Source organism: Rattus norvegicus, chromosome 1, assembly GCF_021556685.1.
Source record: "Rattus norvegicus strain SHRSP/BbbUtx chromosome 1, alternate assembly SHRSP_T2T, whole genome shotgun sequence".
Classification (NCBI taxonomy): Eukaryota; Metazoa; Chordata; class Mammalia; order Rodentia; family Muridae; genus Rattus; species Rattus norvegicus.
In genome coordinates this window covers 76,705,692-76,733,548 of record NC_141534.1, presented here as the reverse complement: position 1 = coordinate 76,733,548, position 27,857 = coordinate 76,705,692, and the positions used below count along the sequence as shown (strand labels likewise).

Genomic DNA, 27,857 nt, shown 5'->3' with positions numbered 1-27,857 from the left:
CCTCACTCTAGAACTACAACTCCCGAAAGGCTTCACGTCCTTGCCCAAGGGGCGGGGCCTCATGCAAGGAAAAGAACCACAACTCCCAGAGAGCTCCCTGCTCTTGTCCAAGACCAAGATGGCTGCTAGTAAGTACGCGTTCTGGGCGCGCGGGGACCAAGTAATTCCAGGAAACCGTGGCTTGACCCGTGGCTGAGGCTCAGTAGAGCCTTGGGGAGCGGTAGGATCCGTCCCAGAAGAGGGGCGCAGCAGCCAATAGGGTGCAGAGCAGGGGTGATACGAGAGTGTTAGAGGTCACCGCAGCAGTCCCCAAGGGCGACTTTTTTCTCACCTCTAGGAATCTCCGCCTTCCTTAAGAATGCCTGGGCAAAGGAGCCGGTGCTGGTGGTGTCCTTCACTGTCTGGGGCCTCGGTGAGTACTCCCCGGAGCGAACGTGTATCCTCCACCCTGAAGTCATCAATATTCTCTCGCATCCCCTTGCCAGCCATATCCTGACATGACTGTCGCTCTTCCCTCACCACATACACCTACACAAGAAGTGCACATTTAACCCAGCTTGTACTTTGATCCTGTAGTGCAGAACTCCTCGGTGAAGTCTGACTTAATACAAATCTCTCAGTAAGCCTCCCTGGTGTAGAACTTGCAACGTGGTAGGGCTATTCACAGTTCTGGTGGATTGAATCCCTGGGAGATAGGGAGTGGGGGTGCCCTGTTAATCAAATTTTAATTCCGAAAGTCTGGAGTGACGCCTTGTATTTAGCAGTCATCACAGTCCCAAAGTTGTCAGCATTGCTGACGTTCTAAAACCCACCACTAGCTATCTACCACCCTTTCAAAGACCTAGAATGCTCTAATGTATGTGGTTTTGATTGATCATATGTTGTATATGTTGAAATGATGATTTAAATTGCACTCGGTTCATTTCTTAAAGTTAAAGTTACATTGTTCTAGATTTTGTGTGTGTGTATGTGTATGTGTGCGCGTGCGTTACCAGTTGGTTTTGGGACTCAGAGGACAACTTACTGGAATCAGTGCGCACCTTCCCTTCTGAGTTCTAGTGACTGAACAGTCTTGGTAGCAGGTAATTTTAACTGCTGAGCCCTCACAACTCTAAGGTTAAATACTTCCTTGAACTGACTTTATTTGTACCTTTTCGGTTTTCTTTTTTATAGGGAATACAATTTACTTAGTTCAAGTGGGTCTCTAACCCACAGCAGTCTGCTTTGGGCTCTCATGTGCTGATATTACAGGTCTGAGCCTCCACTCCTGCATATCTTTTCTTAAAAGTGCCTGTGTGTATGCCGAGCCTATGAAGGCAAGAAGAGGTCATAGGCTCTTTTTCCTTTGGAATGGGAGATATAGGCATTTATGAGCTACCTGACATGGCTGCTAGGAATTAAATTCAAGTCTGGAAGATTAGGAAGTGCCTGAAGAGCCTTCACCCCGCCCCCTCAGCTTTTTCAAATAAATTTATGTATGTGTGTTTCTGTATGCCACATATGTGGGAGTGCTCACAAAAGAAGGTAAGTTTGTTGGATGCTGTAGTTACAGGAAGCTGTGAGCCATCCAACCTAGGTGCTAGGAGGCAAACTCTGCAAAGTAGCAAGTGTTCTTAACTACTGAGCCACCCCACCCCCCTTTAAAAAGATTTATTATAGATCTTGTAGCCCATTACAGACGGTTGTGAGCCACCATGTGGTTGCTGGGAATTGAACTCAGAACCTCTAGAAGAGCAGTCAGTGCTCTTAACCACTGAGCCATCTCTGGCCTCCTCTCTAGCCCCTTAACATGTGTAGTTGAAGATGTGAAATTAACATGTGGCTATTAACTACTATCAGCAACACTAGCTTGTAACATTCCTTTTATACACCCTCTTTCATTCCAGGAGACTCTTGGCTGTAGCCACATGATAAAAGCTGCCCATCTGTGACCAGCCTTTGGGCCTCATGTGTTCCTGAGTGCTTGTCTCCAGCCTCTATGCTACTCCTCACTCTTAGGATTTACATTGACCTATGTTAAGGGGGGATTGTGGAGTGCTGAGGACCCATCAGAGGGCCCTTCTGGTTGTGCTGGTCTTTTCCTGCTCCCTTTGCCAGGGCTGTTACTATCCTTTCCCCATCTCTGGAGAGCTACTTCATCCCCGGGTCTCATGTTTGTCTTTCTCCACAGCTATAATTATGCCCATGATTAGCCCCTACACCCAGTATGCTAGCATGATCAACAAGGCCACACCCTACAACTACCCAGGTGAGCAGGGACCTATATTGGGGGGTGGGGAGGGGGAAGACATATCTGTGTAGAAAGAGTCCTTGATGCATTGACATGTTCTTTGTCCGCACTTTTAACTTACCATAACACGTTTTGAGTTTCTCTCTCCAGATTTCTGTTCTTCTCCAGGTTCCTCTCCCCTGTTGGAGATATCTCCCTCATTTTCCTGTGTCTTTGCCTCATCTGAATCTCTGGCCCTCACTTTCCTTTCCCACCTGGCACATAGACAAACCAGCTGTTTCCTACAGCACCCTGGAGATCTGCGGGTCTCAGTGGCTCATCCTTCTGTTTTGCAGTGCCTGTGAGAGATAATGGGAACATGCCTGATGTGCCCAGCCACCCACAGGAACCTCTGGGTCCAAGCTTGGAATGGCTCAAGAACCTGTGAATGCTTCTGTTGATGGAATCCGTCCCTTCCCTGTTGCCCTCCAATAGAAATGTGAAAACTAATAATCCTACAATCTTTTCTTTTGTGGGGTCCTTTTTTGTTGTTTTGAGACAAGGAAGTTTCATATATGTAGCCTAGGCTGACCTGGAATTCAGTGTGTAGTCAGGGTGGTCTCAAACCCTGGAACCTGCGTACGATCATAGGTGGGAGCAATAGACAGTGACCTGACAAGTGTACATGGGGAATCTGTTTATTGGGGAGACAGGGTTAGTCAAAGGGTGGGCTAGCTAGGGTAGGGTAGGGTAGCAATTTGTCTGGCCCTCGGGAAACCCAACTTGAATCCAAGGCCTCATCTGCTTCAAAGCCAAAGTCTTCCTCGACCTTAATCTGAAAAGATAAGGAACAAGACGTGAGTGGACATGGAGACCTAGGGGACATACTGCCCCCAAACATACACATCAGCCTGTGGGCAATGTTTTCCCAGGTTATATACTTTCCACAATCAGGCAACACTGGCAACCATCCCTCAGCTGACTTCCTCATCTGCTGTTCCTATTTTCTTCTTCAAGCACTAGCCTGATTTTCCAACTCCTCCACCCTATCTACTATCAACCCAGTGTTGTCAGTCTGCTTAACCCTCCCCAGTCCCGGATCCCCCCAAAGCCCAGCCCAGAATTCTCACCACGCCTTGGCCCCAGCCCTCGGCTCCCACCTGCACTGGGGCCAGTTCTGGAGTCAATGAAGATGCTGCTCGTGGTGCCCGCCGCCTCTTCCGCCCACTGGGCCCCTCGCCAGGGGCTGGGCTGCTGGGGTCTAGGGTTGCAGTTGTCCTTTGTGGTGGGGAAAGTCCCTCTTTCTCTGGAGGTTCATTCTCAACATTGCCTGGGGTAGGGACATCAGTGCCTTGGCTGCCATCATCCTGGTAAGATGCAATATGGTGGTGGTTAAAGACTCCTGGATTCCCCCATTCTCCCAACCTGCTTGGAGACCAGAGCTCACCTCCAACACAATGGTGAACTGGCTATCCCGGTAGTCATCCCCGTATGAGTCCAGCACTCGCATGAGGAATCTGTGTGGACAGAGATACAGGCACTGGGGCATCTTCTGAGGGAGTGAAGTAAAAGATAATAAAGTCCAGGTCTCTTCTATCCAAAGTTGACTTGAACTAGAAAGGTTTGGACCTTTAGCCTGAGATCCCAGCCTGGGAACCAGTCTGACCCCAAATCTTCTATACAGTAAATGATAGGTGACATCCTTTACTGGGCTAGGTGCTGTGAAGGTGCATTCCATAGACCATTCTCTACAGTACACAAACATCTGGCAAACATTCAAATTCTAATGTTGGTAATGAAGACTGAATCTTGAACATGCTTCACAAGTGCTGTACCACTGAGCTAGAGTCCCAAACAAATTCGACAAATTCGATGACGACGACGACTACTATTACTACTTCCTCCTCTTTAAGACAGGGTTTCTTAGTGTAATAGCCGTGGTGTCTGGAACTCAATTTTTAGACCAGATTGGCCTCAAACACAGATAAGAGTTGTGCCTCTACTTCCTAAATGCTGGGATTAAAGGTGTATACCTCCATGCCCAGCTCCAAACTTTTTTGTTTGCTTTGTGGCAGAGTCTTACTGTATACCCCTGACCAGCCTTGAACTCAGGGATACACCTGTCTCTGCTTCCCAAGTGCTGGATTAAAGGATTTTGTTTTTGAGACACTGCAATACTCAGCATGAAATAAAACTGTGTGGTAGCTGACACCTATAATCCCAGCAAGAACTATAGTCAGGTAGGAGGATCACAAATTGAAGGTTAGTTTGAGGCCAGCTTGGGCTTCAGGAGGCCCTCCCTGGGTTGGGGAATGTGAGGTGTGGGAAAAGTAACTGCGCAGAGGAGGGCGTGGCAGGAGAAAACTTCTGACAGCAGAAACCCCTGTCACGGCCCTGAGTGCTCTAAGGGATGCTGAGTTCCACATAAAGGAGGCAAGGCCACCCAAGTCAGGCCTCGATGCTGTCATGAAGGTGCTTGCTTTTACTGTGCCAGTAAGGGTACCAAGAGGATGTGATCAGAGGGACAGGCTGGTGTGTGTGTGTGTGTTAGTGTGGGTCTGCATACCCACACTTACGCTTTTGTAGGCTTTTCAAGTCAGGGTTTCTCTATGTATTCCTGGCTGTCTTGGACCTTTCTCTATAGACCAGGATAGCCTTGAACAGTGCCTTGGCTGCCATCATCCTGGTAAGATGCAATATGGTGGTGGTAGAACTGCCTTGAATGCTGGAATTAAAGCCCTCCCACCCCCCTGGCTTGTCTGTCTGGGTGAGGCTGGGAATTTGAGCTGGTAATAAGACCCCTGGTGGCAGGGTGTGACACATGGTCCAGAGGCCCCATGAGACTGCAGCTGTGAGAGCTCAAAGGCATCACCAGTCTTACTGAATTGTCAGAGCTCATTCAGCTTGGGTGGTTAATTTCTCAACTTCAGGTTTTATCTATGAAGGCCAATCATCCCTATCCTGATCCTACTGTAAAGGAAATCTTGGGTGGCCAGAGGGAGTGAGCATCCCTATAATCCCAGCATTCAGGAGGAAACAAAAGGGGACTGTCAAACTGAGGCCAGCCTGAAATACACAGGGGGAGCCATTCTCTCAGGCTCTCAAGCCAAAAAAAAAAAAAAAAAGGCTTGAGAGATGGCTCAGCTGTTAAGAGCACTTGCTGCTCCATCATGAGGATCCCAGTACCCACACTAGGTGATTCACAAACTCCCCTAACTCTAGCTTCAAGGCTCTCCACAGGCACCATTGTACACAGAAACAATCACACAAAAACAAATAATTTCTTAAAAGTAAACCAATTAAAAACAAACAGCTAGGCATGGTGGCACATGCCTTCAATCTCAGCACTTTGGAGGTAGAGATGGGTGGATCTCTGAGTTTGAGGCCAAGTTGGTTATAGATCGAGTTCCAGGACAGCCAGGGCCACACAGAGAAACCTTGTCTTGAAAAACAAAAAAACAAAAAAGGAAAAAAACAAGAGCTGGAGGAATGGGTACATGTTGCTCTTCCTGAAGACCTGAGTTCAGTTCCCAGCACTCTCATACTCCAGCTCCACTGATCTGATGTCCTCTTCTGGCATCTGTATTCACATACACATGTGGGCATGGCCACATAAGCCTTCACAACGAGAAAAACCTAGGGATGTGCCTCAGTAGTGGAGAATTTGACTAGCATACAGGGAACCTTGGTTCAATCCCCAGTATCACGTAAAACTGGACATGCCAAAATTCCCAGCAGTCTGGAGAAGGAGAAAGATCTCAAGTTCAGGGACAGCCTGGGGATACATGAAATTATAAACAAACAAACAAACAAACAAACAGGCTGGCAAAATGGCTCAGGGGGTAAAAGTGGTTGTCATGTAAGCCGGACAATCTACATTTGATCTTTAAGGAGGGAGGGGAGAACAGACTCTCAAAAGCTGCCCTCTGGGGCTGCCCTCAGGGTTTAGACTGCTCTTCCAGAGGTTCTGAGTTCAATTCCCAGCAACCACAGGGTGGCTCACACTCATCTGTAATGGGGTCCGAAGCACTCTTCTAGTGTGTATCTGAAGTGAACGCATAGAAATAAAAATAATTAAATCTTAAAAAAAAAAAAAAAGTAGGAATGGAAGCTCTAGAGATTCGCATTAAATTAAAAAAAAAAAAAAAAAAAAACCTGTCCTCTAACCTTTACATGTGCACCGTGATATACACACCCATATTTAACCCTCTCTTCCCAATGCCATAGAACTGTGTATGAGACCCATGCTATCAAACAGAGCAGGCATGGCCACCTTTGGCAACACAGAGAAGGTGACTTTTAATTCAATTATTAAAATAACTGTTAAATGGCAATTATTTTAAATTAGTCACCACCGCCACCCACACATACACCCAGTGGCTTCTAAGCACATGCAATGTCATCAGCACAACTCAAGAAATGGAATTTTTTAGGAGATTTTTTTATTTATACAAATATGTGTATGTCATGTAGACCTGTGACTCAGAAGGCCAGAAGAAGATGGCAGATTCTCTGGAGTGAGGATTACCAGGAGGTTGTGAACTGCCTGATAAGGGTGCTGGGAACTAAACTCAGGTCCTCTGGAAGAGCAGCAAGTGCTCTTAACCACTGACCGTCCTCTCTAGTACCATACTGTTTCCTTTTACAGTACTAAGATTTAACCCAGGGGCGAGAGTGATGGCACAGCTGTTAAGAGCATTGGATGCCCTTCCAGGTTTGTGTCCTGGCACCCAAAAGGCACCTTACAACCTTCTATAACCCTGGGGATCCAATGTCTTCTTCTGGCCCCCTTGTCTACCTCACTAGTGTGGTGCACAAGCACACAGGCACTCATACAAATAAAACAAAAAGTTTAAAAGGATAGGGAGATTGAACTCGGGGCCTTGCAGATGCTAGGCAAATGCTCTACTGCTGGGCCTCATTCCCAGTTCTTCCCGGGGGACTCTAGGCAGGTGATCTACTAATGACCCACTTCAGATCCTCACTGGAGGAACCTAGGCAAGCATGTTATTACCTTTGAACTATATCCTCAGCTCTCCTTTTTTAAAATTCAAACTTGATTTATTTTTATGTGTATAGATATTTGTATGTAAATATATACACCATGCACCTGCCTGATACCCACAGAGGCCAGAAAAGGGAGGTTGGATCTACTAGACTGGAGATACAGACAGTTGTGAGCCACCATGTGGGTGGTGGAAACTGACCCTGGGTCCTCTTAAAGAACAGTAAGTACTCTTCTCCACCAATCCACCTCTCCAGTCTTTAAATTTCAATTTTAATTTACCAAATATAAGCAGAGTTAGCTCTCTATAGGTAGCAGCTTCCATACCTGACAATGAATCCTGGATGAGGATCTGGGAGAGTGAAGAATGATCAGCCGAGATGCCTGAGAGGGAACAGCCTAGGAGGACCAAGACACTAGGAAAGTGTTCTAAGGCAGGGCCCACAGGCTCAAATGTGCCAAGCTATGGCACCTTACAACCTTCTGCAACCCTGGGGGTCCAATGCCTTCTTCTGGCCTCCTTGTCTAGAGCTGGGTGGACTTGGCCTTACGTACTCTGAATCATAAGTGTGTTCCTGGGTCAGTGGGACACAGCAAGTGGGCATCGGGCTGCAGAGCTCACACCCCTCCCGGTCATGGTGGTACCAGTGGTCTGTAGGATATACTGACCTGAGCTTGTCACAGTGAACCTTAGTTCAACCCTCCATCTCAGCCTCTTGATTCTTAGTGTTGAAGTATGCAGCTCTGAGACATAGCAAGTAAGGTCTGTGCTGCTTCTTTCCAGCTGTCCTCTTCTACTTACAGTGGGCAAACACTCTGTCCTAACCCTTACCCCAGTCCCAGGGCCAGTTCTTCATTCTGAGACCCAATTCCACTCCTCCACTTCTCTCACTCTGGGCCCTTCTCAGTTTTGTCCCTGTGCCTTATGAAGACTAGGAAGATGGGAGATAATAGCACAAAGGGTGAAAGGTGGTGAAAACCTGTGGGAGCAGAAGGGCTGGGCCCACAGGGTATGCAGAACAGTACCTGCGCTCCTGCTGGAGTCTCCGAGTTATCCTTTGCACCTGATGGAGCCTGTTTAAGACTCGCTCATTCACCTGCAGGAAGAAATGGTAATGGTTTGGATGGCTCTGGCATTGGAATACTTAGTTCCCAGTTGTTCTGGGGAGGTCAAGGAGGTATGGCTGTACTAGAGGAAGTACATTATAGGGCAGGCTCAGAGGTTTCAAAAGCCTCACCCTGTTCCCAGTGCTGTTCACGATGTGAGTTTTTGGCTTCCTAATGCCTCTACTCCACCATTATGGACTTGAATGCTCTAGAACCCTAAGCCAAAACAAACTCTTTCTTAAGCCGAAACTCTTGTCTTGGCCTTGGTATTTTATGGCAGCAACAGAAAAGTAACTAATACAGAGGCCCAGGACAGCTGGACTTCCTCCACTCTCCTATTAATTTATTCAGTGTTTCTAATGGTATGCTTTCCATGTATCTGGCTCTATGGAGACATTCTAGAGCCCAAGACCCTACTTAATTTATTCCTTTCTCCTGTCCATCAAGTGTAGTGATATGTACAGTAAAGCTGTTATGTCTGGCGTTAAATGAAATGTCTAGTAAAGCTGTTATGTCTGGCTTTGAGTGAAATGTTTCAGCAAAGCCTTTGATATGTTCGGGTCAATCAGTAGAGGCTGAGATTGTTTGAACCTTGAAGAAATGTCTCTCTGGAAGGTCTGAACTTGGTGCTATGTGAGGTGCTATTCATGTGCAGCTGCATGAATCCTAAGACATTCCTGGCAAACCTGGAGTTCTTACTTTTGATTATGGCCAGCCATGGTCTAAAGGGACCAAGATTTGTGTGGGTTGTCTGTTCTGATGAGCAGGAAAGGGCAAGATAAGTTTGGTAGATGGGACATTTCTCATCCCCAATTAACCTTGTGTAATGTTTGAATAAAGTAACTGGAGTCAAGTAGCTGGGTGTCAATCTTCCCCAAGAGGTGGTACCCCTTTGCTCCTTCAGAAAATGAAGGCATAGCATCTTGGTGAGCTTCTCTCTCTACTGTGGCACCTAACATACCTAACGTCAATCAATAATCATGAGTTGATCCTTCCCCTCATCTCCACCAAGTGCCAAGAGCTGGCCTCCACCTGACTCCCCAAAGCATACTCTTAGCCTAAGTACGATCTTTCCACATGGTCTCTCTTCTATTTTTGGCTCACATTCCCTCCACACTCAAATTTAAGTCAACACCAACTCAGGAAGTCATCTTAGGCCTCCCACCTAACTGTGATACTTCCTGAATTATCACACTAGAACCCTGGCCACCCGTTCACTCTGTTTGTTTACTTATTTATACCCAACATCTCATTATGTAGCTATGGTTGTCCTGGAACTCCCAGAGCTCTGTCTCCCCATTATTTTTACTTAACACTCACAACCTTCTTTATTTGGTCTCCTGACCATCTACCCACCATCTGCCATTCATCTGTGGATTCTTGCAAGTTACTCAACTGAACTTTGGGTTTCTGCACATGGAATCTGACCTTAGTGGGGTGGTTTAAGAATGGAGGCTTAGGGGATGGAGCAACAGTTCAGCAGTTAGGAATGCTTATTTTGGGGAAGGGGGTGCTGGAGAGATGGCTCATCTATAAAAGACTGTTCTTCCAGAAGACCCGGATTCAATTCACAATACCCACATAGTGGCTAACAACCATTGTAACTATAATTCCAGGGTATCTAACGCCCTGGTCCAGTCTCTGTAGGTACCAAGCATGCAGACAAATTCTCATAAGCATAAAATGTGTGTGTGTGTATGTATGTATGTATGTATGTATGTATGTATGTATGTATGTATGTGTGTATACACATACACATATACTGTAAGTATATACACACATATAAACACATATATGTACACATAAATAAACACATATAATGTATGGAGAGGAGGAGAGAGCTTTCTGTTCTCTCAGAAGACCAGATTTCACATCTCAGCATCCACACTAGGTAGCTTATAAACACCTGTAACTCCAGCTCTAAAAGATCCAGTGCCCCTTTCTGAACTCTGCTGAACCCATTCCCACTTTGTACCCACTTGTTAAAGAGTGTTTAGAATTCCTTCCCAATCTCTTCATCCCCAACTTCTCCCTTTCCAGGACTTGTACACACTTTGTTATAGGATGTCACCCCAACCCCATAAAGATTCCTAACCCAGCCTTCAGAAAGTGAGTATTTTGATAACAGAGTTGTCCCAGCAGCAGGCATGGTTCAACCAAGGTCACTGGTGCAGAGCCCAATCTGACCTTTGTCCTCATGAAAAGGAGAAACTGAGACACTGATACTTTACACAGAAGCTGTGAGATGAAGACACGAAATAGAATGGCACTTCTGCACACCAAAGACTTCCAGCAACTGCAGAAGCTGGGAAAAAAGCCTGAACCACTTCTCCCTCATAAGCCCTGCTGACACCTTAACCATGTCTGTAAAACTGTCAGGGAGAGAATATCTTGTTCACCTACCAGTTTGTGACACTTTGTCACAGCAGCCAGAGTACACTGGGTACAATCATTTGCAGATCTGCCTCTGTCCCCCTGCAGGTGCAGTGTGTCCTATCATCCCCCCGCCCCACCACGCATGTATATACTAGTTTCAAACCCCTTGCCAGCTCCTAGTCATCCAAAGGGCAAATTCCAAACTTCCTGCCCGGTGTTTCTGCCTTACTAAGGTGTACATTCTGCCCAACACTCCTTCCTCCTTCTTACTAAGGAGGTGAACTTAAGACTCGTGTGGTGAGTTAATCTTGAAGTGAGGTTCAAGAGGCAGAGTAGGTGAGCCTGCGGTGCCTTCGGTGAAAGACTATGGTGAGTAAACTATCTGAGAGTCACCTGTGACATACCCAAGGGCAGAGCACGTGTCTGGTGCCATGATGGTTATTACCGATCTTTCATCCTGACAAGATCTAAACGTCATCTAAGACACAAGACCCTATGCATGTCTCTGGGCTTTCCAGGTTGGTTTAACTGAGGTAGGAAGATCCACTCTAAATGTGGGCATCACCATATCATGGGTTGGATTCTGGAACTGAATAAAAGGGAAAAGTCAAGCTGAGCACCACTATTCATCTCTCTTTGCTTCCTGCCTATGGATGCAACATAACCAACAGTCTCATACTCTTGACATTGTGTCTTTCTGGATCCTTAAACTCTAAGCCTTTTCCCGGAAGAGAACACTTAAGGTGCCTGGCACAGAAATAGACCCACATGGATATGTTCATTTGTTCAAGTCTAAGAGGAAACGGAAAAAGAAGGACATGAGGAGGAGAAGGAGGAGAAAGAGGAGGAGAAGGAGGCCGTAGTTCAGGCCAGAGGACCCCCAAATGGGAATCCACACTTACCTACCTGCTCGATCTCCCGGCAGCGCCGACCTAGTGCCTGGTACTTTCTACGGTTTAATTCCCGTTGGCGACGCCTGCGACCCCGGGCTGCCTCTTCCTCTTCATCCCGCTCCCGGAGTCCTGAATCGCCCAGACCACCGGACACAAATTCCACTTCTGTCTCTAGCTCACTTTCTAGGATGTGGCCACCAAACAAGGGAGGCAGAGCCAGCTCTGAGCCTGGTGGCGCTGAGAACTCTTCAAAGCCCACGGCTGCCATGGTCCTGTAGGGCCAAGAGGTTTCAGGAACTTACATTCTGGCTCTTCAGTCCCTCCCCAGACGCTCAGATCCGGGCCCCAGCCTTCCCCTCTTACAGCCTGGAGCTCACACCCAGCAGCCCAGACTCTAGTCCTCCCTCATACCAAGGGGCTCAGACCCTATCCCTACTCCGTCACTGCCAGGGATCCAGGCCCTAGTTCTTCTCCCTAACACCCAGGAATCAGACTCTAGTCTCATCCCTCAGAACTCGGAGCCCACACTCCCATCTCCTTGTTCTCAGATCCATAAGAACACCAAATTCCTAATCTCCCCTAGGATGCTCCAGTACTGCTTCCGGTACCCCCATAGAGATTCTAAAAGGAAGCAAGTGCACGAACTTTAATCCCCAACGTCGTTGATCGTTGCTTTTTTTGGAGTTCCCGTTTACACAAAGCTCAGCTACTCACCCTTCTCTCTGTTCCAACTCCATTTCTCTGGTCAGGAGACTACTGAAGTCTCAGAAGGGAGGAGCCGTGCGCAAAACTACCTGTCCCATCAGGCCTTGCGACACAGGAAACCTGGGAATTAGTTTCCTACCCACCACCTTCGTTTTCACCCGACTCCAAATTGAGGTTTGAAGCCTTTGACTTATTCTCTAGCGCCTCCACCGATCGTCTATGTTGTCAACTTCTTTGTTCCTGTCTTCTCGCAGTGTCGACGAGCCAAAGCGGTTCTCCGCTTAACAGACTCACGGCGGCGTATGAGTTCCCTGAACCCTACTTACATCCCAGCTCTCCCTGTCGCCATCCCGCGAGGCGGCTGCTAATAAAGTTGTTGTTCAAACATTGCCGGAAATGTCGTGGAGTGGCCAATCAAGTTACAAATTTATCGGCGGCAAGTAAAGCGTCATCAAAGAGCGCCGAAGCTCTGGGGAAGCGGATTTCTTAGAAACGATCGTGAGAGGATTGAAGCGGTAAGTAGGATGGAAAAGAAGGGAGGGCGGGAAGCCAAACTACTGGGTCTGGAGGAGAAAGTGTAGTGGCCGACTTAAATCATAGTCTAAGTAATAATAAACGTATGAAGCACCTTAGAACTACTATTCAGGATGTGTGTGGATCACAACATAACTTACTTTAGGCTGGAATGGGGCTTGTGGGCCAGATAGGTGGAATGAGAGAACTGAAGGCAGGGTGAGGGAAAGACCCGGGTCAGGCAAAGGGAAATGGTTGCTCAAAGACCCAGAGGTGTGGAGAAAAGTTGTCAGGTCAGGTGGTACGTGGAGGTATGTACTGTGTTCCGTGTGGGTAGGAACAGGAGACAACCTCTATGAACTAAGCATGTGGCTACAGGAACTGATGAAGAAGAAACGTCAGGGCTCCAGGAGAAGGTGCTTCCTGTGGTGATTTGATGGAACAGAATCAAGGTGCAATATTAGGGAACCCCATTTTCACTTTCCTATAGGTCTTGGGATGTCGCTGGCAGATGAGCTCTTGGCTGACCTTGAGGAGGCAGCAGAAGAAGAAGAAGGAGGAAGCTATGGAGAAGAAGAGGAGGAGCCAGCAATTGAGGATGTACAAGAGGAGACACAACTGGATCTTTCTGGAGATTCAGTCAAGAGCATTGCCAAGCTATGGGATAGCAAGATGGTGAGGTGGCACCCTTTAAGTCAGTGTTCCTAGGAGGAGGAGTGGCAGGAACAGCAGCTCTTCTTTTTGAGAGGCCTAGTTTCTGACTGTGCTTTCCTTCCAAATCAGTTTGCTGAGATCATGATGAAGATTGAGGAGTATATCAGCAAGCAAGCCAAAGCTTCAGAAGGTACCTCCTCACCCTCACTTTCCTCTGTCCATTCTCCTGATCCCATGACTCTTTTGCTCCTCATGGTTTTTTAACACCAATGTCTCTAGCTTTCCCCAGAGCACTCACTCTTTTTTTTTTTTTTTTAAATCCAGTTACTAACCCTCTGAAAACATACTGCATTGTATCCAGGCAAGATGTGTGTTTATGTCTCACCACATGGGAGGCTGAGACAGCAGGTGCACGAATGAGTTGAAGTCCTGGGCTACTTAATGAGGTCAGAGTCAGCCTGGGTAAAATCCTGTCTCAGAAATGTTTACACTCATGGAGTCGGAGAGATGGTTAAGAATATTTGCTGCCCTTCCAGAGGTCTTGGTTTGGTTCTTAGCATCAACATGGGTCACAATTATCTGTAACTCCAGCTCTTGGAGATCTGACACCTTCTGGTCTCCATGGGCATTATATATACATTATGCATACCAGGCAAAACACATTTTTTTAGAAGAAAGTGAGATAACACCTATGGTTAAAAAAGGAAGAAAGAAAATAAATGTATACTATAAAACTGTTGCTTAAGCCCTATGTGTTTTCTAGTGTGAGAGACTTACCTCTGGGTTCCCTGAACTATAGGGCTTTTCCTGCATCCACAGACCATGTATATGTACACATGTTCATATGTATGTAAATATATTTTTAAGTATAGAGAGAAGATTTCACTCTAGCTCAGACTGGCCTGGAAGTTACTAGATAGCCTATAATGGCCTTGAACTCTCAGAAACCATCCTTTTTTAGCTTCTTGAGTGTGAGGCACAAGCAACCATGCCCACTCTATAGTCCCTACAGAAGGAACTGACTGACCCTTGGGTCAGGGAAAAAGTACCCCATATTGGAGTTTGAGTACTTGTGCTAACCCTGGGGAAGGAGCAAGGGCTGTCCCAAGTCATTGAGTGCTGGGAGTCTCAGAAAGATAATAGCTTCTACAGGCATTCCAAGTAGGAAGCTGAGAAGCTTCTTGTTCCATAAAGCCAAAGTAAGTCACAGAAAGTGAATTTCCTGATGGCAGGTCTGATTAATCAGGCCTGCCCGTGTCAGGTGTCTTATCTAGTGGACACAAAGCATTTCTAGCAGAGGTGGCCCAATTCATGTAGATGTAGAGATAGTCAGCCTTCTAAAAGTGTGTGTGTGTGTGTGTGTGTGTGTGTGTGTGTGTGTGTGTGTGTGTCTTTACTGTCCTATGAGTTTTAATGACCTAAAGGGACATTTGAGGCCACATTACTCAATCCCAATATAATTGCCTATGCATGAAGTGGTTTCTAGAAACAGACTTAAGGAAGGAATGTTCCAGAGAGATGGAACCGTACACCTGAAGGCCAGGAGGAGTGAAATAGCCTTGGGTGCCTGATAGTTGAGAGGATGAAGCAGGAAAGCAGAAAGAGTAATGCTGTAGAGCTGATGAGTCAGTGGATCTCACTGAAGGGACTCCTGAGCTGTGTGCACCAAGGCTGCAGGTGTCGGGAACATGGACCACCATCTGTATGGGAGACCTTGAGTGCGAGTCTGAAGATCTTGCTCTCTAGCCTCAGGGCTTCGGAGAGCTATAGGAAGGTTTAGTTTTAGAGAGGATGAGGTCAAGACGAGGGTAGACTGTAGGAGAAAGATGAGGGGCAGGAATAAGGTTCCTGGGGGAGGATTACAAGCCCTAGTGAATGCTTCAACCCCTTATGTAGCCTCTCAGCCCCTGCTTTCTGATTCCATCCAACCGTAGCCCCAGTCCCTGGCTTTGCCCCTCCTCCATGCACACCCCTTCTTTTTTTGTAGTGATGGGACCGGTGGAGGCAGCCCCTGAGTACCGAGTCATTGTGGATGCCAACAACCTGACTGTGGAGATAGAAAACGAGCTGAGTGAGTGATGGGAAGAACCATGGAGACACCCTTATCCTGTGCTCTTCACTCTTTATGACCCAAAGGGAAGAACAGGCATGAACCTGGCCCTCTTTTGTTTGTCTTTCTTGGGCAAAAATACTCCTGATTAGGTTTGTCTTCTATAACAGACTAACTTACATAAAGAGAAATTGCATTCTCCTCCTCCATAAAAGTCTGAATAAGGAAAGCAAGTCGAATCATCCTTTGACCCCCTTCAGCAGCCAGGCTCTGCACCTGTTCATGCTCTAGGATGATCGCTCACCTCCATATCCTTACCAGAAAATGTGGAGGGAAGATAGGGCATGGTTGTTTCCTTATGGCCATGATCTGGAAGTTGAAAAATGTCACTTTGGTTCATATTTTGTAGACCTTTGTAGAACAAACTTCCCCCTCCACATAGCATTGGGGACAGCTAGGAAATATATATTTCATGCTGGCATCCATGTCCCCACACATGATTTGGGGTTGGTTACTAAAGTGGTGGAAGTGGGTGTTGGGGATAGCAGCAGAGTCTGCCTCCCCCTCAGTGGACACCTACCCTCCATGTCCCATTTAGACATTATCCATAAGTTCATCCGGGATAAATACTCAAAGAGATTCCCTGAGCTAGAATCCTTGGTGCCCAACGCTCTGGATTACATCCGCACAGTCAAGGTGAGTGGAGAGGAGTCTGGCTTGGGAAGAACTGAGGCCACTAGACCAGGAAGCCTCAAGTCTAGAAATAACGGGGCTCAGTGGTGAGAGACAGATACTGGAATGGATGTGTCATACACATCCCTTGCTTCCCTCCTCCCCTTGGTTTTGTGGGAGGATAACCACTGACCTGGCCCTTACTTCTAGCTGCAGTTGGAGCAGGAGTCCTTTGATCTGGCAGAGGCCACAGCTGAATAAGAGCTAAGACCCTGAGTGGGAACAAGTAAGGATGAAGTCAGAAGGGGCAGGGAGGGAAGCTTAGAAAGGTCAGAGAACATTAGACGTAGAAGGTGTTGGCTTCTCTAGAAGTGATGGGAGCAGGTGGAGGTGAAAGAGCAGGGGTCCTGTCTCTGCCCAAGAGATCAGGATGGTGGCAGAAGAAGTCTTGTCTGTGGAAGAAAGTGCACTTTTGAAGGCCTCTTTAGTGCACATGTCTTCCTTGGAGGCTGCTCTGCCTAGGTTCTACTTCTGCATCAGCAGAGCAGAGTAGGCAGCACTGATGCTTTAGGCAGGGATGTTGTAAAACTGTAAAAGGCACGAGAAGTCTCCAGTATATGGACCTTAGCTTTTCCAACTTCCTCAAGGGGAGACCTGTGTTAGTGTTCCTAGAATTTCTTTTTCCCCTTCCTACCCCAGGAACTGGGCAACAGCCTGGATAAGTGTAAGAACAATGAGAATCTCCAGCAGATCCTGACCAATGCTACCATCATGGTTGTTAGTGTTACTGCCTCTACCACCCAGGGGTATGTATGCCATATGGTAAGGTGCAGCAAGCCTACAATAGGACAATTAACAAAAGAGAGAGAGGCAGAATGGGGGTCATGGTCAAGGTGGTGCTGACTGAGAATTATGACCCCTAGGCGGATGGAATTTTAGATAGTCCTAGAGCTACACAAACACACTTGCATACACAGCTGAGAGGGTGGGTGGGACTGAACACTAGTTAGAACTGTACCTAGCAAAACTGGGGTCTGTTCCCAACCCTTACCTGCCCCACAATGCAGGCAGCAGCTGTCAGATGAGGAACTAGAGCGACTAGAGGAGGCCTGTGACATGGCACTGGAGCTGAATGCCTCCAAGCACCGCATCTATGAGTACGTGGAGTCCCGGATGTCGTTCATTGCACCCAACTTGTCCATCATCATTGGAGCTTCCACGGCTGCCAAGATCATGGGTGAGGTCCCAGCTAGGTCCCTTTGGCTGAGGCTGCTGATAGGTTAGGTTGCCTTGGGGAAGTGGGGTTTGGCCTTAGCGCGATTGTATTGTCCCCTGAAGACTGAGATCAGCCAGCTTGGTATGTACACACGATAGAAGCATAGCAACTCCCTTCTAGGTTTAGCTGGCTGGCTGAATCAGGTTGCACAGATGGCAAGCCAACTTCTTCCTGCCAATAGGCCCATTTTAGACCCTGGAGCAGCCACAGAGTACTGATGTCAGCTCAAGCTTTCCTACTGGATAGGGCAGCAAACCCTGCCATGTGCTATGCTCTTTCTCCTGGAAGCTCCTGTAGCAGAGTCCTTTCCTTCCTTGCAGAGAGATGCTTGCAAAGGGAATATGGGAAAACTTACCATCTTTGCTCACTGAGCTTCAGGCTTGAGTCCCACAGGCCAAGATGCATATACTCCTGAGGCTACTGTTTCAGAGCTGGCAAGTCTGAGACCAAGTTGCTGTGAGACTTCTCCAGAGGCCTCTGCTTGGCTGTGTAGCCACACCACTTGTATCTGTATCCTTATCTCCTTTTCTTACAAGAATGCCAGTCAGATAGAGTCAGGATCCATATGACCTCATTTTACCTTAGTCATTTCCTTAAAGATTCTGTGTCCTGAGCTAGAAAGATGACTCAGCTGGTAAAAGAATTTGCTGCCCAGGCTTGACAACCTGAGAACCTGAGTGTGGTGATTCCCCCAAACCCACATACAAGAGGGGAGAGCTAAGTCCCATAAGTTTCTGATCTCCATGCACACACCCTACTTATACATATAAAATAATAAAAATAAAATCCCCCTCCCCACCAGAAAAGATCCCATGTCCTGCTGGATACAGTGACTTATACTAGTAACTGTTATTTGGAAGGCTGAGGCAGGAGGGTTGCTTTGAATTTGAGGCCAGCCTTGGCTACTGAGTGAAATACTTGATATCAAACCAGCCAACAAATGAAGGTGCAAAGTTGTCTTAGTCACTGTTCTCTTGCTGTGAAGACACAGCTGGGGGCTTACTTACACTTTTAGAATCTTAAGCCGTTATTATCATGGCAGGGAGCACAGCAGCAGGCAGGCATAGTGCTGGAGATATAGATGAACCACAAGCAGAGAGAGAGAGACATTGGACCTGGCGTGGACTTTTGAAACCTCAAAGCCCACCCCCAGTGACACACTTGTTTCAACAAGGCCATGCCTTCTGAACCTTCTAATCTATCAATGAGTTTTACTTTGTGGTGACTGTATGAGCCTATGAGGGACATTCTTACTTAATCCACAAAGGTATACATGAGTTCCTGGATGTAAACCCTGTGTTCTGACCTCACCTCTTTTTGCAGGTGTGGCTGGAGGGCTGACCAACCTGTCTAAGATGCCTGCCTGCAACATCATGCTGTTGGGAGCCCAGCGCAAGACACTGTCTGGCTTCTCTTCTACCTCAGTGCTGCCTCACACTGGCTACATCTACCACAGTGACATTGTGCAGTCTCTGCCCCCAGTGAGTACTTCACCTTGACCCCTAGCCCCAGCCACTAGGCCTTATCTGGCTTGGCTGGCAATAGCCCTCAGGCTCCTGGAGGATGAGGCAACATGGTTGGAAGAGCAAGGATACTATTCTGGGTCTGCCACTTGGCAATGAGGATGGTTGGGTGGCTGGAAACCAGGGGCAGCTAGAGCATACCCCTCAAGAGGCAGTTATTAGGAAAGCGCACAGGCATAAGGCCTACCTCCCAGAGTCTGGGGTATGGCTGGCCCTAGATGAGAAGTGATTATTGTAGTGGCTGTTACCTTTGCTAGAGGTTCAGTTTCCTTTCCCCTTCCCATTGCTCTAGGATCTTCGGCGGAAGGCAGCCCGCCTAGTGGCTGCCAAATGTACACTGGCAGCTCGTGTGGACAGTTTCCATGAGAGCACAGAGGGGAAGGTGAGGAGAAGATCTTTTCCTTGTGCTTGGGGTCTTTTCATAGGAAGATGCTACTTCAGAGAGCTGTCCAGACTAGCAGACGGCAGTGTGTGTCTCAACCCCAACTAAGGTCATCACATTCTCAGCTCTGTCTATCAGTTATAGAACAGCTATGACAACTCACTGTAGATGGAGTAACTACATATAAAAGTTTGGTAGACCTGCTAGCTCATATCTTTAACATCAGTACTTGGGAGGCAGAGGCAGAAAGGTCACTAGTTTTCGGCAGTCTGGGTTATATAATAAATTTCAGGCTAGACTGGGCTGCATAGTAAGATCTTGTCTTTGAAAAAGGAAAAAGCACAGAGCCAGAGATGTGACTCCATAACTTAAGTTCCTGCATGCAAGCGTTGAAGACTTGTTCAATTCCTAGTACTCCTGTTAAAAAACAAACAGGCCCAATAGTACATACCACTAACTAACCCCATTGTTGGGAAGATGGAAGAGGGAGGACATTTGGAGCTTGTAGGCCTCTCAACCAAATCAGTAAGCTCCAGATTCAGTGAAGAGACCCTGTCTCAAGAAATAAGGTAAGGAGGTAGTGTAGAAGCCATGTGATACCAAATCTTTGGTGTTTTGTGGGTGCACGCATGTGCACGTACACAGTTTCACTGGACTAACATTAGGTGTTAGACGGGCAGTTCCCATTTGTAGGCTCCTGGGAAGAAACACTCCTGCCCCTGTCTGTATCAGAGTTTACTAGGCAAGGCAGCACCTTCAGCCCCTGACTGCTCGTTTTGGGCCCTTTGTTGAGCTCATACTGTCAATACAAGGTACTGTCACATCTCAGTCCTTAATCACATCTGCAAAGATCCTCTGCCATGTGAACTGTAGCCACGAATTCTAGAGACCAGGATACCTGACACCAAGGTGGAGCCCTGTGTTTGAGGGAACAGTGTTTTGCCCACTACAGTAGGACCTGTCCTGTGCTAGCAGGGGCATGATTCCAGTGATACCTTCTGTTTTTCTGGGTAGGCTTAAGAAATAGTGTTGTGTGCATTTCCCTACTAGAAATTACATTATAGCCCAAGTCAGGGGTTTAGTCTCTTTTGCCTTTTACCACTTTCTAAACAAGGCAGCATACAGCAGGGGATTACATAGGTGTCAGAGGTCTGCCTCCATGGCTCTTGTATATGTCTGTGGTGGGCATACTGGGATTGAACCTAGGACTCTACACGTACTATACAACTGATCTACCACTGAGCTGCATCCTCAGCTCACCCTCACCCTCACCCTTTTCAAGACAGGTCTCATCTCTAGTCCAGGAAAGCTTTGAAGGATTTTTGATCCTCCTGCCCCAGCTTCCCTGGTAGCTAGGAATGGAGGTCAGTGGTTACACAGCATTTATGTTCTAGTTGGGACCAAAACAAGGCAGTAGTCCTGAAAAGAACCTGTAGTGGGTTCAGTAGTGCTGTGTGAATACCAGGGACAATAAGGGGAATTGTGGGGTGAGGAAGCTTAGATTTTGACTGACTTAGGATGTGAAGAAGAGCTTTGAGGAAATTTTAGTATGGGCCTGTGTGAAGTTACAGTCAGTTCTGTGGATACTTGTGCTATCTACTTGGAAGAGTGTTCCAGACAGCGGGAATAGTGAGTGCAAAGAACCTGAGGCCAGAGTTTGGTGAAACCCAGCAGGGAGAGGAACTTGCTGTACCCAGGAGCAGATATGTACAACCTCTGGAGGCCTCTGGCTGCTGTGGAGGTACTGGAAAGCAAGCTAGCTGGGACCTGCTCTAAGAGGCCAGGGGATCAGTAGTGTGGTAGTAAGACAGTGGAGATGACATTCTGTCTGTTGACTAGGGATATGGGGATTCTGCCTGGCCCATTTATGTTTGAAGAACTCAGGCAGAGGAAATTTTCCAGAGGGTGCAGAGCTTAGATGTGAAGGCTAAGCTACAAGTTCAAGAGCAGTAGACACTGGAACCCACAGGATACCATTCCTGGAGAAAGGGAGAACATGTCTTTGGGAGGGTACACCATCAGGTGGTCAGATATACAGTAAATGGGTTGATGATACGTAGATGTGCAGCTGAGGGGACAGTCTACATTGCTGGCCACAGCTTCTCAACTCCCTGCTAGGTGGGCTATGAACTAAAGGACGAGATTGAGCGCAAGTTTGACAAGTGGCAGGAGCCACCACCTGTGAAGCAGGTGAAGCCCCTGCCTGCACCCCTTGATGGGCAGCGGAAGAAGCGAGGGGGCCGAAGGTAAGGAGTTTGATGTTTGGAGTTGGGAAAGGGAAACTTCTTCCCAGCCAACTGCCTATATCCTGTTGATACCCACCTTACCCTAGGTACCGCAAGATGAAAGAACGGCTAGGACTGACTGAGATCCGGAAGCAGGCCAACCGCATGAGCTTTGGAGAGGTCAGGTTCCATCCATAGCACCAATAGGACCTTGTAGGATCTTCTCTTTGCACATCCTGCTGCTATCCCTCCTCTCTACCCTGTAATCCAACAGCAGATCTAGGGCTACCCTAGCCTCCTCCATCCTGACTGGCCTCTCCTCTCAAACCACCTCCATGGTGATCTTTGCAGCTTCCCAGGCTGCATCTATATCTATCATCTAGGTGGTCCTGAAAGAATAAATGTAGGTGCTACCTTAGTAGTGCAGCTCATCCCAATTCTTGGCAACCTAATCTGAATGTAGAGAAAAAAATGACTACTCTACTCAGGTCAGGAACTAGTTCTTCCCAGGGTTCCTAGCTATACCCAAGCAGAGTTAGGGTAGGCTCTTAAAAGATTATTTAGTGCAGCCTGGCTAATGAGGTGATGCCCATGAGACTGGCTGATTGGAGAATCTGTGGGTTCTCAGTGGACTGCCCCAGGGTACGGCTGAATATACCTAGCTTCTTAACAGCAGGTTACTCCTATCTCACCAGATTGAGGAGGATGCCTATCAAGAAGACCTGGGCTTTAGCCTGGGCCACTTGGGCAAGTCAGGCAGTGGGCGTGTGCGGCAGACACAGGTGAATGAGGCCACCAAGGCTAGGATCTCCAAGACACTACAGGTATGATCTGGGCCCATGAGAATGGGAGGCAAATGGGACATGGAGGTCAGTAAGCTTGAATCACAGCCTCTTCTTTCCCTTACAGCGGACCTTACAGAAACAGAGTGTGGTGTATGGTGGGAAGTCAACAATTCGTGACCGCTCCTCGGGGACTGCCTCTAGTGTGGCCTTCACTCCACTCCAGGTACCGTACCCTTTTCTACCAGGCATGTGATAAGGCTGCTGTGGAGGCCTGTTGAGCTAGCACATGAGCTTAGGCATCCATAGCCGCACAGTAAGTGCCCAACAGTTGACCGTGACAGTTGTGACAAGCTCAGACCAACTTTGGAACCAGGCCTAGGACTCTGCCTGTGTGATCCAGATACTCTCTGAGCTTCCCAGTCTTTGCTTTAAGATAGCCCTGTAGTCAAGGTCATCAGGGTGGGCTTGAGTATCATACTAGTAGCACTGAGCAGTGTGAAGCAGAATGGCCTCAGGTTACTTACCAGAGAGATAGGCAAGTGTGTCCCATAATGTCACAAGGAACTAAAGAGCTCCCAGCTTGCCAGAACTGCCTACTGAGCAGCTGCCTACAAAGAGACAAGCTTTGCTTTGTGGGGAGAGGGGTGTTGTGGGTTGGAGAGTACATATGATTGAGTCTAATACACAATGTATTTGAAGGCATGGGTGTCAGGGAAAAGCAGGAGTGAAAGGTGATGGGGCCAGGGAAAGCCCAGAAACAATCAAGATAGTGCTGGCATTGTCACCACTGTGATGGTATGGGATTTGCAGGAAACTGGCTGGCTACGTCCCTCTGGGATTCAGTTTCCTTATCTAGAACCAGGCAGGAGTGGTGATTTTAGCATCACACAAGGTTAACAGTTCTGATATCCAGGACCTACCCCTACATCCACTGGGTCAAAACTCTCCCAAATTGAGGGAGTCTTTACTGACTATAAATGGTTCCTTGTCCACAAGAGTGTCTGGGAGACTCTGCATGTCTGGTTTTCATTCTAGAGGGAGGTTTGAGCTTCCCTACTTTACCTGTCACCCTCTTCCTTTCCAACCCAGGGTCTGGAGATTGTGAACCCACAAGCAGCCGAGAAGAAGGTGGCAGAGGCCAATCAGAAGTATTTCTCTAGCATGGCCGAGTTCCTCAAGGTCAAGGGTGAGAAAAGTGGCACCATGTCTACTTGAAGGGGCCCACAGCCCAGGTGGCCATCCACTGAAAGGACATAAAGGACTGGAGCTTCTGAAGTGACAGATATCCAGCCAGGAAGTTTGGTGTGGTGGAGGCAGCCTTCCATGCTCTGTCCTTGGCCCAAGGCCACAGCATCCAAGAAAAGGATGAAGAACCTTAGCCTGTCTCCCCCAGCACTCATGCTGCTGCTGTTCCAATCGGGCAGGAAGGTCTTCCACACACTCAGCTTTTTTACTTACAGGGGAAAAAGGAAGTGCTTTTTTTTTTTTTTTTTTTTTTTTTTTTTTAGACTGAATACAATTAAATGCATAGTGTCTAGCTCTGAACAGAGGGTATGATTTGTTTATGAAAGAACCAGAGGACTCAGAGCTGTGGGGCTTCCAGAGTGAGTAGCATGGACCCAGCTCTCTTTTGCTCTTGTCCTGGAATCTAAGAAAAACCCTGTCTATCTCTTAACACCACACTTAATGAGAACATCAGCATCATGGCCAAACAGTATGGCCACCACAAAATTCCGGACCCAACAAGAGCCAGAGGATTATTGTCCCTCAGGCTAGAAACTTCACCCACACAAAGTGAAGCACCTAAAAGGTTTGGGAAGTATGTTCAGAAAGCACCACCCAGTACTGCATTCATGGTGCAGCCTATTTTTAATTCATGTTCGTTAGGGGGCCACACCTAGGTCCTCAGCAAGGGTGAGGCAAGTGGGTACCCTGCCCTATGAGGTACCAATGCCAGGTAAGCAAAAGAAGTGCAGTGCACACTACCCAGTTTGATTTGCAAACTGGGGCTTCATCAAGGGAAAAGAAGAACAGTGTGAACTGTGTTTGGTGTGTTATGAATCTGTAGTTGTGTAGGTGAGGGAGAATGGTTGCTGGGCTGTTTTCTCTGCCTGAACTTAGCTCTATTGGTCTGAATGTAGATGTAGCTGGCGAGGTCAGGGCTTTCTATCTTGGGCTTCTTGGCCTCTGTTCCTCTCTCTAGGCTTTCACCTGTCTGCACACTATCTTTTTTTTTTTTTTTTTTTTTTTTTCTTTTCTTTTTTTTTTGGAGCTGGGGATCGAACCCAGGGCCTTGTGCTTGCTAGGCAAGCACTCTAGCACTGAGCTAAATCCCCGACCCCCTCTGCACACTATCTTAATCCTAGTTCCCTGTGGGTCTCTTGTGGGAAAGGCCTTTTTCTGTCACTTCCTTTAGAATCCCTACTCTGTCCCTGGCCTGACTTGATTCTGACATTGCCAGTGTTGAGTGGAATGAAATATGAAGATGTGAGTCTCAGAATTCACCATGCTGTAGAATGTCTTGAGGCTCACTAAGATGGTTGCTAGTCGTAAAGTTGAATTTACTTTTGCTAAGATAGAGCTCTAAATGTGTATTTCAGCCTGTAATCCTAAGCTACTCAGGAGACTTTTGAGACAGGAGGATTGGAAGTACTTGGGCTAAACAGTTGAGTTCAAAGTCCGCCTAGGCTATAGGAAAAACCGATGTCCCCCCAAAAAAAGAAAGCTGGGTAAAGGTCTGGATCTGGCAAGATTATAGCACTGTTGGGAAAGTGCATTTCAGAAAACATGGGAACCTTGGGAGACAGAAGCAGGCAGATCTTTGAGTCTAAGGACAGCCTGGTCTACAGAGTGAGTTCCAGGACATCAAGGGCTACACAGAGAAACCCTGTCTTGAAAAACCCCAAAACCAAAACAAAACAACAGCATAAAAGCATGAGTGCAATACTTGGCACCCATATAAAAGGTAAGGAGTTGGTAGCATGTGTTTGCCATCCCAGTGTTGAGAAGGTGGACACAAGTGTCCTCCTGGGGTATGTATGGTGCTGGTGAGTGGCCTATCTAAAACAAAGCAAAACAATCTCAAAAACAACAAAAATGAGCTGCTGAGCTTGACTTGGTCTTCACAAGCATATGCATGTGTACCTGCACACAATACATTCATATGTATATACACACATACAAAATGTTAAGGGAGAGTTGGCTGGAGAGATGGCCCAGTGATAAAGAACATTGACTGCTCTTCCAGAGAACCTGAGTTTGATTCCCAGCACCCTTAAGTCAGTCCACAATGGTCTATAACTTTAGTCCCAGAGGATATGACATCCTTTTCTGGTCTCCTTGGGCACCAGGTATATATGTGTTGCAGACATACATAAGCTAAATACATACATACACAGTAAACGTTTTTAAAGGGCCAGGAATATATTTCAAAGCAGGGTGTTTGCCTAGCAGTGTCAAGGCCCTGTCTCAAACCTTTTAAAAGGGCTTCCAGGTGTGGTGGCATACACTTAGTCCCAGCATTCCCAGGCAGAGACCACATTTCTGTGAGTTGGACGCCAACTTAGTGTACAGTGAGTTCCAGTTCCTTTACAGGTTGAAGAAACGGCCACATGGTGGTAAGTACATACCTGTAATACAGTACTTGAGAAGTGAAACCAGGAAGAGTAAAAGTTCAAGGTCGTTCTCCACTACAAAACCCTGTCCTATATGAAATCCTGTCAAAAGGGAGAGGCAAGAATCGACTGGGAATAGCAAAATAGTAGTCTACTTCCCTAACATGTTAAGCCCTGGTTTCAAATCTCCCTGCTGGAAAGAATAAAAAGGAATTTCCATGGGATCATTTCAGGGAAAGAATAACTGGTTCTCAACTCCAGAGGTTGATGTAATTGTTCTAGCATAAGTCTTTAAGTATCTGGATTCTACCTCTACCAACTCCCCAGGTGATTCTAAAGTGTGAGTAGGCCTGAGAATCATCACTGTGTTCTTAGGTCCATTAGTATATCCTGGGACCTTGTTAGGAAAAGCAGAATCAGGGACCACCTAGATAAGAAGCTGCATCTTAATTTGGTGGGGAATTACTGATAAAGCTAGAAGCAGTTCCACATTCTCCGGGTCCAAATGAAATAGCAAAACTATGCATGAACAGCAAACTCGAAAGAGTGTGGAAACTTTAAAAAATCTGGACAAACACAGGTCCCTAAGTTTCACTTTCTTAAATCTAGTGACCCTAAGTATGCGTTTAAAATTATGTAAATGTGTGAGCAGATGCCAGGCGAAAAAGATCTGGAGCTGGAGTTCCAAGCATGTGAGCCACCGTGCAAGTGCCGGTCCTCTGCAGGAAAAAAATGTTCTTAACTGCTGGGCCATCTTTCCAGCCTAAGAATATGTTTTTTTAATGTCATTTTTTCCTCTCCTGCTTTATGGCATTCTGATGCGGGTAAATGCACGTTCTCTTCAAATGTGGATTTATCTTCTTTTCCTCCGCCTAGCAGGCAAAGGTAGATCGGGTTTTCCAGTTCATGAAAACGTGGTGCTCACGTTTCCGACGTAAGTCATTGCTCAGACTATTCACTTACTAATTCAGCAAACACTGAGAAATTCAGAGAGGGAGATGCAAGTAAATGCAGGAGTCGAACAAAATTAAGCCAAAGACGCTCACCTAAGCATTCGGCAAGGGTGGTCAGGGAAGTTTACTCCTCTAGAAGCATAACAGAACTCTAGTGAGTAGACATTACAAATGTAATCGAGGTAGGGCAAAGTGCAGTTTCCTCTGCAACTTCTGCAGCGAGAGTCCTTGCAACTACAGGAGAGCGACCCTGTCTGCTAACTTAACCAGAGAAACGACAGTTCCATGCTTTGTATTTCTCAGTCGCTTGTGCAATGTTCTTGATTCTTTTTCTCCTCCTTCCATCCTTTAGAAAGCACCGAGGTTTAGAGATATGCCAAGCAGAGGCGCTTGGGGAACGACTATGTGGATCAGAAAACATCCTAGACTACAGGCAAAGGAAGGATGCTCCGACAACCACACCTGTCGGCAGGATTCTCTGTTAGTAGCTACCGTATTGGCCAACCAAGGGAGGGGGCGGGGCGTTTTGTCTAGCTCCTCCCCCTTAGGCCTGGCGGCTCTTTTGATTGGTAGATGACTTGGGTTTAATTCCCCTTCGTCCCCCTCCCCTCACCACCCAACCCTCAGGTACCTCTCTGTCTTCCACTAGACAAGCTGCCTTTAACACTCATGCTTCATGCCTTCGGTCGTTTTTCCCTACTCACTTTCATGACCAACCAATGAGTTCAGGGTAGAATATACCTCGCAACCAATTACAGAAGCCTTTAAACTTGACGAGCAACTTCCCGCCCCTCATCCTGACTCCTCCCTGCGGCCAATTGATTTAGGAGAAGGGGGCGGACACATCCAATCAGCACGCATAGGCCTTCTGATTGACACCCAGGCCCTCGCGCTGGCGTGTTGTGCTCTGAGGAG

General features: G+C 47.2%; 3 protein-coding genes across 20 annotated transcripts; 2 read left to right on the top strand and 1 right to left on the bottom strand.

Moving 5' to 3' along the window:
• The first annotated feature begins 99 nt into the window (after positions 1-99).
• Positions 100-2,730, top strand: Ndufa3 (NADH:ubiquinone oxidoreductase subunit A3). Its single transcript, NM_001401694.1, has 4 exons — positions 100-128; positions 338-412; positions 2,171-2,248; positions 2,566-2,730. The coding sequence occupies exons 1-4, from the start codon at positions 119-121 to the stop codon at positions 2,655-2,657; spliced, it is 255 nt and encodes an 84-aa protein (NP_001388623.1). The 5' UTR covers positions 100-118; the 3' UTR covers positions 2,658-2,730.
• A 161-nt stretch (positions 2,731-2,891) lies between these two features.
• On the bottom strand, positions 2,892-18,000 carry Tfpt (TCF3 fusion partner). Of its 17 annotated transcripts, none has more exons than XR_015643699.1 (6): positions 17,816-18,000; positions 11,604-11,862; positions 8,241-8,311; positions 3,657-3,761; positions 3,340-3,576; positions 2,892-3,044 (listed from the first exon to the last, which is right to left on the bottom strand). XR_015643699.1 is itself a non-coding variant. In XM_087595364.1 (6 exons), exons 1-6 carry the CDS (start codon positions 17,863-17,865, stop codon positions 2,925-2,927), a joined length of 807 nt encoding a protein of 268 aa, XP_087451490.1. In that variant the 5' UTR covers positions 17,866-18,000; the 3' UTR covers positions 2,892-2,924. The 17 variants fall into 17 exon arrangements, 13 of the variants coding, with proteins under 13 accessions (XP_087451490.1, XP_087451491.1, XP_087451498.1 ...); XR_015643700.1 differs by having other exon boundaries at positions 3,370-3,576; XR_015643701.1 differs by lacking the exon at positions 17,816-18,000 and adding an exon at positions 12,305-12,348.
• On the top strand, positions 12,736-27,716 carry Prpf31 (pre-mRNA processing factor 31). Of its 2 annotated transcripts, XM_087651695.1 has the most exons (15): positions 12,759-12,810; positions 13,299-13,483; positions 13,592-13,652; positions 15,450-15,533; positions 16,111-16,208; positions 16,884-16,990; positions 17,252-17,421; positions 18,784-18,941; positions 19,276-19,365; positions 21,484-21,611; positions 21,698-21,770; positions 22,286-22,414; positions 22,500-22,598; positions 23,465-23,561; positions 27,295-27,716. In XM_087651695.1, exons 2-15 carry the CDS (start codon positions 13,307-13,309, stop codon positions 27,309-27,311), a joined length of 1,488 nt encoding a protein of 495 aa, XP_087507821.1. In that variant the 5' UTR covers positions 12,759-12,810; positions 13,299-13,306; the 3' UTR covers positions 27,312-27,716. The 2 variants fall into 2 exon arrangements, with proteins under 2 accessions (NP_001099689.1, XP_087507821.1); NM_001106219.1 differs by lacking the exon at positions 27,295-27,716 and having other exon boundaries at positions 12,736-12,810; positions 23,465-24,411.
• The last annotated feature ends 141 nt before the right edge of the window (positions 27,717-27,857 follow it).